Source organism: Tachysurus fulvidraco, chromosome 10 (assembly GCF_022655615.1).
Source record: "Tachysurus fulvidraco isolate hzauxx_2018 chromosome 10, HZAU_PFXX_2.0, whole genome shotgun sequence".
In the NCBI taxonomy this organism is placed as follows: Eukaryota; Metazoa; Chordata; class Actinopteri; order Siluriformes; family Bagridae; genus Tachysurus; species Tachysurus fulvidraco.
In genome coordinates, this window is record NC_062527.1 from 1,889,172 (window position 1) to 1,900,012 (window position 10,841).

Consider the following 10,841-nt stretch of genomic DNA (forward strand, 5'->3'; position numbering starts at 1 on the left):
GATACGTGAAACGTCAGACGTGTGACGGTGGTGAAACGTGTGCTGTTTTGACACGTTTTCGTTGCATTGTAAAATACGTCGAGTCTAACGTTTCGATCCTGAAAAGGTCTCATTTATAAAAACCTCTCTTATTTATCTCCCATCTGGACTGCAAAAAGATTCGCTGTCTGTGTTGGAAAGTGTCGCTTACGTCTCGTAGGGCTGTGATCGTTTAAAATGATAACTCTTATCGTTGAACGAGTGCGTAACAATCGTGTTCGATTCGCCCTAGTGTTCCTCTATTTACTTGTTGTTGGGGGAGGATCTGATGCCACATGATGTGACCTCATTGTTAAAACAATGACGACAAAGCTGTCTGTCTGTCTTATCAATACCTGAAGTTTATATGCATCACACCAAAGAACTCAAGAGTTTTTCCTGAGGTGTCCATAACCTGGTCTCAACATTGTGATACTTCTGGAACAAAGGATCCTTCCTTTAATTCTTACCTATTTTATATGTTACTACAGCATTCTGACGTTCCCTGTTGGTTAAGTGTTTAGTTCAAACAGTATAAGTAGTGTTTATAAGACCTAAATACCATATTGTCATTGAGTCACTACACGTCGCTGTCGCGAAACGTCCCGATCGAAATCTAACAACCCGCTGACACCGTGATCTGGACTCCAAAAAGGACTTAGATTTTTATTTTTTAAACGAATCACTCGTTATCGTGGACGCAAACGAAACGCTTTAAAAATGTTCACGATTGTGTTTAGTTTCGTTTTACACTTCCTGGAAAAACAATGACAAAATCTGATGACTCGTCCTGTCCTCATCCAGTTCGTGTCCAATCAGAAGCAGATGCTCATCTGCACAAACAAACAGCGTGTGTCACGTCACAGTAGCAGTTAGTTAGCGTCAGACGTTGGTCAATTGTGTGTTTGTTTGGATTTTTTATTTATTTTTTTGTTATGATGCCTTCTGGTTGGAGTTGTGCGCCTGAACTCGTCCTGATCTTCGGCCTGTTTTTGCTGAAATTGGACAGAAATGATCTCATTTATGTATTTTATGTATATTTATATGTATGTATTTATATTATATGTATATTCTGATCATCTTAAATAAAATAACGCAACATGGACTAATTTAAAAGGACATTTTTAAGATGTCTTGTCCACCGGAGTGCCGTCAGCCATCTATAAGGCTCTAGTGAACGGTAGCCCTGCCTTACTTTTTCTTTGTAAGCAAAACTATGAGTGTCTGGTGCATCATATGGTTAATTCTGGAACATTCCTTGTGTATCAATCACACTATTTATACCACAATATAGTATATACAGTGCATATGTATGTGATTTGGGATGCAACAGTGGTCTTTTTTCACTAAAAGTAGATTTCCGTGTGATGCGTTAGCCTGGTTAAGGTGTTGGCTTACTGAGCGGAAGGTTGTGAGTTTGAATCTCAGGTAGACCGTGCTGCCAGTGCTGGGCCCCTGATCAAGGCACTTAAAATGGAAGTTGCTCTGGATAAGTTGTTGCTCTGCTGAAATGTTCACATCAAATTTCAGACCTGGTCCAGTCGTAATCTGGTCAATAAAAAGGTAAAAAAAACAAATTTCAACATTTATTTCATCACAAGCAACATGTGGATTAGGAATCTCTCGTCTCAAATGATGCGTACGTTAAGTGATCGTTTCCTCAGTGGACAGAACATTTGTGACTAATTTTGAGGAAAATGAATTAAGTGACTAAGATCAAGGTTAAACGGTCCCTAACTTAGGCGCTCGGGGTCAACAAAGGGTCACTTCTGAATTCTAAACACTGGGGTTTTTTTACACCTGGTCACTTCGTGCGTTTTCTGTGAACCGATAGCTATCCGATGGTAAAAAGACCAGGTCTAAACGTCCTCCGAAACGGTTTCGAGATGGATATAAATCCGACGGTTCGAACCCCTTCAGGAGGTGGTCTGGGACACGTTTCAGATGAAACTGGACAGGTGTAAATAAATGTGGTTGTTCAAGTCACATATGTCAGCGCTATACTCCTCCCAAACGGAAGTACGTCACTCGCAGGTGACTCGCGAGTCACGCATCGTGCCAGAAACAAATAAATGCTGTTTTTTTTGTAGCATAACCGTCGTAACAAGTTTTTTCGTCTTCTTTCCGAACGCGTTCCGAAAACCGCATACACCAAAACGTGTTCCATTTCAATTACCCCGGAAACGAGGTAAAATATATTTGCATTTTGGGCGGGAGAAGAAAGAACGGATCGATATCCGAGACGCGTTTACGTGGCCTAATGTAAATGGAACAGTTTTAACAAATCGGATAGCTATCGGATCAGAGAACACACACACGAAGTGACCGGGTGTAAAAAGACCCACTGTGTCTTCTAAACACCTCCAGCTTTCAGCGGGGCTCCTTAAACCCGGATTAACGGATAATCCCAAATCCTTCCTAGATAATAGCAACAAGGTGTAAAATGTTTTCTGTAATTCTGGGTCAGTGAATCTGTGTACGGATGAACAGTGGAGGACGACGCCGACGTTACGCAGGGGGACAGACGGACGTGTTACACCCGAAGCTGGGATAAAGCATTGTTCTCGATATTGTGGGATTGTTTTCTGAAGCTGGAAAAAAAAAAAAACTTTAAATGTTGAAACCCGAATAGAAAAATAGTAAACAACAAATTCAGTTTTATTTGAGTTCCTTATGTTAAATGTCACTGCAGAGGAAAGGCAGGAAAAAAAACCTCCTGCTGTGATCTGGTACCAATCAGAGGTGTGTTTACATCACCGCCACAACTCCACAAACCTCTGCTTTAGGCAAATAAACATGCAAAATGCCTTCGAGAAATCCTACCCAGATGGAAACGAGCTCTCTAGACACCTGATTGTATGAAACTAAAGACTCTTTGTCACTGTTCACACGTTAGCGTCGGACTCGGGGGATCAGACAGCACTAACGATGAGGTCCGGTGTGTCTTGAGATGCAGTAACTTATACAGTGCCACATTTTAATCAAACAATTGATTACTAATTATTAATTGAACTACAATCAACTGACCCAGAAGTCACAAGACTCGTCGTTCAGATTCATCGTGACCGTGAACGTGATGGGCGTTGAAACCTAAGCCTTCAAATTTCAACATTAATGGAAAGATATAAAAGCTGTGTATTAGAACGTAACAGAGCGACTTATTTATTTATTTGTTTGTTTGTTTACTTATTTATTTAAAAAACCTACATTTCTCACTACTGAATATGAACTTATTAATCATTGTGGTGATTTATTTTTGTCAGCAAGGAAACATCGTCTAAATGCAGATTTTTGCTGTGTGTGTGTGTGTGTGTGTGTGTGTGTGTGGTTTGTGTTTTCATCTGGTTTGATAGAAAGACACAAGGGTTATGTCAGTCAGACGTGTTCCTGATCGTACGTGTGATTCATCGCTCTGTAACGTTTCAGTAAACCATGCGCTGGATGTCAAGCATCGTAACTTACCGCAAAGCCGAAATGCTTCCGTACACGAGACCTTAAAGACGCGGGAAATTCTCCTTCGGGAGCTCCGGCATGCTGCTGACTAAAGCTGCTATTTTACCCAATTTATCAGTTTAATATGCTAGAATGTTAACATAAAAGATTGTGGAAATACTGCTACCATGTTTAGGAAAGCCTAGAACACCTGATTATTCACCTGAATCGAGGGAAAAAAAGAATATTGAGTTAAATGTTTATTCCACCTCAAGTAATATAAGCTATATTTTATGATCACTTATAGGAATCACCTATATGAATCACTTGTAGGAATCACCTATATGAATCACTTGCAGGAATCACTTATAGGAATCACCTATATGAATTACTTGTAGGAATCACCTATATGAATCACTTGTAGGAATCACCTATGTGAATCACCTATATGAATCCCTTGTAGGAATCCCTTGTAGGAATCACCTATATGAGTCCCTTGTAGGAATCCCCTGTAGGAATCCCCTGTAGGAATCCCCTGTAGGAATCACTTATAGGAATCACTTATAGGAATCACTTATGGGAATCACTTATAGGAATCACAATCCCTTGTACGAATCAGTTATAGGAATCACCTGTAGGAATCACCTATATGAATTACCTGTAGGAATCACCTGTAGGAATTCTACAGGTGATTCATACAGGCGATTTATACAGATGATTCATGTATATGAATCACTTGTAGGAATCACTTGTAGAAATCACCTGTATGAATCACTTGTAGGAATCACTTGTAGGAATCATCTATATGAATCACTTGTAGGAATCACTTATATGAATCACCTATATGAATCACTTATAGGAATCACACTGAAATCAGAACCCCGAGTTTGAGACTGCATCTTTATGTTGGACCTGTTTTTAATCCAAAAACTTATAGACTTAATTACCCTTTTTTTCATTTGTCTGATGAAAGCACATAAGCAGTGACTAACAGAGCAAATGATTCACATAACGATGCACAGCCAGCTGACAGCGTCAGCTGTTATCGATCGGTCCGATTTTGTCTGACCCGCCATCTCACAGCTAAACAGCCTGGCACTAGGTTCGAGTTTGTAGGTGGGATCAGTTAGTATTTTTAGGTCTGGTTCAGCAACCCAGCTACCTGTGATATGTGAGTGATTCTTAAAACCAGGCGAAGCTTTTACTCAGAAAATACCTATTTAGGGGTCTTCAAATGTGTCTCACCTAAAAATGTTTTTGATGAGTATTAAAAGTGAAGGACCTCATAGAGCTGCTGTAGCTCATACAGCTGAAATACTATTCTAATGTTGTCAGAACTACTAAAATATCTTGTTTTACTTCCCTCCATCCTGCCACAAACATAGCCATCGATGCTGGCATGGCATTAAAAGGAAAATAAACAAAGCTTAACGACTCCTTAATAAGTTAGAGTTGAGCTCTTGTGTCTGAACTGAGCTCCTGAGTCTCTCTGAGAATCTGTCGGCTTCCAGTGGAAATCAGTTAAGACTTTGGACCTGACTTCCTGTTTCAAAAGGAAATAAAAGTACGGCTTCAAATCTCCGTACGCAGTCATGCGACATTCTACAGTATTACAAAGGCAAAACTTGATGCATTCCTTGTAACAAGCAGCAAAAAAAATAAATTAAAGTAAAATATATACAGAGTTGGGGGGGAGCGCACGGTGGCTTAGTGGTTAGCACATTTGCCTCACACCTCCAGGGTTGGGTGTTCGATTCCCGCCTCCGCCTTGTGTGTGTGGAGTTTGCATGTTCTCCCCGTTCCTCGGGGGTTTCCTCCGGGTACTCCGGTTTCCTCCCCCGGTCCAAAGACATGCATGGTAGGTTGATTGGCATCTCTGGAAAATTGTCCGTAGTGTGTGAGTGTGTGTGAGTGAATGAGAGTGTGTGTGTATGCCCTGTGATGTGTTGGCACTCCGTCCAGGGTGTATCCTGTCTCGATGCCCGATGACCCCTGAGATAGGCACAGGCTCCCTGTGACCCGAGAAGTTCGGATAAGCGGTAGGAAGTGAATGAGTGAATGAATATACAGAGTTTAAGATTAGAAGATCTACTGAATTTGCAGCATGTACAGATCTCTATTTACACAGGATTCAGAGACTACGGTTTGTTAAAGGCGAGCAGTAATAACACGAGCTGTGACTAATACGTGTTGGATGTGTGCAGAGGTGATTATCAGCAGTGGCAGTATAATTTTAATGCTTAAAGGATTTGCGCAGCCTGTTATTGAGGAAGGTTACAGCGTAGGGTACAGTACGACCGGTTTGGCTCTTATTTTGTCTGGTCACTCACCTCTAACTTCACTCTATTATCAAACCCAGGACAGGTTTGTCACGTCGCATCGCTACGAGAGTCGAGACCATGTGACGTATCCGTAAACAATGGAAACCTATTGTCTGTAAGGTCAACCTGAACCACGCAGTCTGCTGAATTCGGCGCCTGTCGAATCCGTTCCCAGAAGCGGCGTACAGTAGAAATGACCTGAAGTCCAGCGTGATTGGAGCGCAGGCAACCTTTTAAAGCTTTGAATAATACATGAGCTCTCTCAGATTGAGTGTCTGCGTCTCGTACGATGTGCGAGCTGTGTGGCGGTGCTCTACATGGCCGCCTCATGGTGAGAATATCTGTGTATTTGGCTGCTTACCAAAGCTGCGCGTCTTGGCTGAAGCCACGCTAGGAAACTCCGACACATCAGGATCTCCACTCAGACTGGGTTAGTCTGGGTCTGCAACATCTCAACGTCTCAGCTGCACGTTTCTCATCCTCCTTTAGTGATGGCTCACGGCTTATCTCACGACTCGAACACGTTCGTGTTGTCTAATCTGAAAAAAAAAAGATAGAAATAATAAATAGATTTTGTGATTCGACTTGTCGAAATGCGGTAACATTTTAAACAGGTTGCAAACGGTAAAACAGATCATTATCTAGCTCACCGGGGAGGTATTAAAGCTCCTGTGTGGCCCAGTCGCACCTTTAGTTTGCGTGAAAACCTGATAAAATGATTAGGCTAAAAAGAGATCAGGAACATAGCGGAACCGCATATAGGGAGTTAATTACGTACATGTAATAGCGATTAAGGGAAACAAAAACAAGTTCAGTTTCATTACATGCTTTTGCGCGTGTTCGATAACGCAGCCGGCTTCACCGTTTCTTCGTTTCTGTTCTCTCTTGACATACGACTGAAGTCGCAGGACACGTGTCCGGCCGTTCTTACTCAGTTTCATCACATTTCTCATTTTGAAAAGATGCTCCGTCACCTGTAGCTTGTAAAAATCAGCAGGCGGTGGAACCCTGGGACGGCTTCAGTCGCTCGGGCTAATCGATTGTCCACATTTTATGTATTAAAAACAACTCATTTTCTATTAGGTAAGTCACGTACGAGCATTCCTGCCCTGACCCTTCCCCTTCCGTCGCTCGCTGAAACGGAGAGGAAACGTTAGGAAATAAGTTCGTACCTGTATGGTTTGAATTATTAACAGAGCGCTTAATGTAGCGCACACGTTGGACACGCGATTAAATATTTAAAAAGTTATGAAATATGCATCTTCGACACGTCCGATGGAAACTAAAGCCGAAATGTAAAAGAAAACTGTACACAACATCGCCCTCGTCTGCACCCTGGGAAATCCTTTTCTGATGTCGCAGAAACTTCCAGAAAGTCTTTTTTTTTTTTTTTTTATTTCTTACCAGTTGAATTTATAAGAGGAGGCACGGTGGCTTAGTGATTAGCATGTTTGCTTCACACATCCAGGGTCGGGGGTTTGATTCCCGCCTCCGCCTCGTGTGTGTGGAGTTTGCATGTTCTCCCCGTGCCTCGGGGGTTTCCTCCGGGTACTCCGGTTTCCTCCCCCGGTCCAAAGACATGCATGGTAGGTTGATTGGCATCTCCGGAAAATTGTCTGCAGTGTGTGAGTGTGTGAGTGAATGGGAGTGTGTGTGTGTGCCCTGTGATGGGTTGGCACTCCGTCCAGGGTGTATCCTGCCTCGATGCCCGATGACGCCTGAGATAGGCACAGGCTCCCCGTGACCCGAGGTAGTTCGGATAAGCGGTAGAAAATGAATGAATGAATGAATGAGTTTATAAGTCAAGGGCAAATCGTATTCGAACCTCGTTAGACCTAAAAAAAAAAAAAAATAAAGTCAAAAGAGCCAAGTAAATAAAATGCATTTTTTTTTCTTTTTTCTTTTTTTTTTGGAATGTAGATGAAGTTTCTTTAGATACTTTCAGATTTCTCACTTAAGACGACCGTACGCTAATATTTCTCCTTTACTACAGCGTTCGTCTTCGTCTGAGGAGAAAGTGTCACGTTGCTGCCTGTGTGTTTTCTCTCCTTGGTATTTACCACTTCCTGATTCAGCGAACTCGAACTCTTCTACTGGTTTCTTATCTGCAGTTAAAATAAAAGTGAGGATTGATGAAGAGCGATTTATGCTTTCTAAGAGACATCCTGCGTTAATGTTATCTCAAGCCGTGCGTCGTGGAAACCCATAAAGCAGGTTATATGACACTACCTTTATAGAGGAAGTTTGAACGTAGCCGACGGTCTGGCTGTAGCGCCGATACCGTATTTATAATATTTATTCATCAGCCATTAACATTTACGACATTCACTAATGCTTTACCAAAATGTGACATAGGAGAGAGGTGGGAAAATATTTTACTTCATTTTGAAAGCAAAAGAAAAAAAAAAAAAAAAAAAAGCCCCCAAAAGAAAAAGTGTATGCTGTTTGTAGACGCTTCGGTGGTGTTGTGGTGTTACTTCGGTAGGTAGCTATAGTTTAAAAAAGTTATGTAAGTTTAGTTTGGTAATAAAAAGGATATAAACGCCCGGACTCTCACTTGTATGTCGTGTTAATCATCCCGTTTACCGTTATAATAACCTCCACTCTAGACTTTGGGTCGTGGACGTGGGGATTTCTTATCACTCCAGACTAGGGCTGGGCGATACGGCTGAAAACTGTATCACGATATCGGTGTTTTCATATCGGTCGATATCGATATATATTTAATTTATAAAAAATATTTTTATTTTAAACTTAACCTTCCTCTGATCAGAATCCCCTCAGTTATTAAGACAGAAATGTCAACAATCAGGAAACCTCCAATAATTATAATGTAAACATTAAGGCTAAGGGGGTTTTTATACCTGGTCACTTCCTGCGTTTTCTGTGATCCGAAAGCTATCCGACGGTAAAAAGAGCAGGTCTAAATGCCCTCCGAAAGGTTTTCGAAACGGATATATATCCGACGGGTTAACCATCCGTTCATCTGTCCGTCTGCCTGAGCCGCTCGTCCTTGTGACGTCTTAACAACGAGCGGTCGAATGTTTGTACGGAGTTCTGGTCGTAACCGGCAGATTAGCTAATCCGATTCTGGAATCGATCCGAACGGGCTCAGGTTCACTGCGAGGTCTGAAATAGTTTTCCTTCAGTAGCTTTCTTCCTGTTTGATGTATATTTAATGATATTTCATGCAATTGAATTAGTAACGAGAAGGCTAGACTTGTTGGCGGTGGAGGTGTTCCCCCGTTCGCGCCGCGATCGACGTTCCACACGACCAGCACGATGTTGTTCCGTGCAACCGGATCGTATCACGTTTCTCGACACGGCGACAGGACGGAACGGCGGCGTGTCCGACTGTTCTCCGTGCTAACAAACCGAGATTAGCCAGTGACCGCTAAATTGTTTATAATCCTTAGCGAGCATGAGCTACTGAACTCGTAGAAGGAGCTTCAAGGCAGAATACGATGTGTGATTAGTGTCAGATGTGAGATGACTATCTGTATTTGTGTTGTGCCCAGGTCAGTTATCATGCAGTGAGAGGGGCTGATTCCTGACCCTGCTGTCCCATGCCCACAGTGCCAGACTGAGGTGCTCTCTCAGGGGCGTCTCTCGCTCCCTCGGTGCCCGGAGCCATGGAGCACACGCGGGAGAAGGAGAGCGAGCGGCCGGTGCGGAACACTAAGGCTGCTCAGAGCCGCAGCACACACTCTCGCCCGTCCGGCTCTGGGTCGTCTGGCGTGCTGATGGTCGGTCCAAACTTCCGCGTGGGAAAGAAGATCGGATGTGGAAATTTTGGGGAGCTAAAGCTTGGTACGGTAATTAACTTTCTCTCTCTCTTTCACTCTCTCTCCCTCTCTCTTTCTCTCTCTGTTTCTCTCTCTCTTTCACTCTCTCTCTCTCTCTCTCTCTCTCTGTTTCTCTCTCTGACTCTCTCTCTCTCTCGCTCTCTGTCTCTCTCTCTTTCACTCTCTTGCTCTCTGTCTCTCTTTGTCTCTCTCTCTCTTTCACTCTCTCTCTGTCTCTCTCTCTCCCTCTCTCTCTCTCTCTCTCTCTCTCTCTTTCACTCTCTCTGTCTCTCTCTCTGCCTCTCTCTCTCTCTTTCTCTCTCTGTCTCTCTCTCTCTCTCTCTCTCTTTCACTCTCTCTCTCTCTCTCTGCCTCTCTCTCTCTCTCTATCTCGCTCTCTGTCTCTTTCTCTTTCACTCTCTCTCTCCCGGTCTCTCTCTATCTTTCTCTCTTTCACTCTCTCGCTCTCTGTCTCTCTCTGTCTCTCTCTCTTTCACTCTCTTTCTCCGTCTCTCTCTCTGTCTCTCTCTTTTACTCTCTCTCTGTCTCTCTCTCTCTCTTTTTCACTCTGTCTCTCTCTCTTTCTCTGTCTCTCTCTCTCTCTCTCTCTCTTTCACTCTCTCTCTCCTCGGTTCTGTTCAGCAGGTGACCTGTGGGCTGGATGCAGTACATTTAATATAACGAGTAAGAAAAGCATCAGAAGGTTTACTTTATATAACGGAATTTATGGTGAATTTCTTGTAGGGCTTCGCAACGTCATGATGGAGCAAAAGGATTTGGGATTTAGGTTGTTGTTTTTTAGTGATTTTGTTCCTTTTGCTAAAGGTTTTGTTCTGTCATTTTGGTACGTACTATAGATATAAAAAGACTACTGATGATATGCCAAAGTTTGTTTGTGTCAGAATTTTTTCCACCCTTATGGTGAAATAAATATGTGTATATATATTATCTATAAAAATTAAGTGAAAAACAATGAAAAGGGCAGAAAACATGGCTGAACATGTATCAGATCATAACACATTTTGCCTCATGGTTTGGGGCGATTTAGTTGAGCTTGGAAAGGGCTTCTGTCTATCCACCTCACCTCATAGTCAAGACGTGAGGAATACAAGAAGCGGCCGTCACATGCTGACAGTAATTAGTATTTGTCTGATTTTCCTGCAGCTACTTTAAAGGTGGGGTCTCCGTTGTTTGAAAGCCAATGTTGACATATAAAATTACCAAAACAAACACACCCCTAACCCAAATGGGTCCCACCCCTGTATCGATAGCTCCGCCCACACAT

The 10,841-nt window shown here is 42.6% G+C and overlaps 1 protein-coding gene across 6 annotated transcripts in view; it reads left to right on the forward strand.

Annotated features, from left to right (window-relative positions):
- LOC113639177 (casein kinase I) overlaps nt 1-10,841 on the forward strand; it is a 30,827-nt gene that overhangs the window by 969 nt on the left and 19,017 nt on the right. For 5 of the 6 annotated variants that reach the window (XR_007144137.1, XM_047819611.1, XM_047819614.1 and 2 more), the window contains exon 2: nt 9,290-9,581. Coding sequence is in view for 5 of the 6 variants with exons in the window: in XM_047819611.1 (XP_047675567.1) it covers nt 9,404-9,581 (178 nt within the window). In the remaining variant the exon portion in view is untranslated. The remainder of the gene's footprint in view (nt 1-9,289; nt 9,582-10,841) is intronic. The other variant, XM_047819613.1, reaches the window with a different exon arrangement.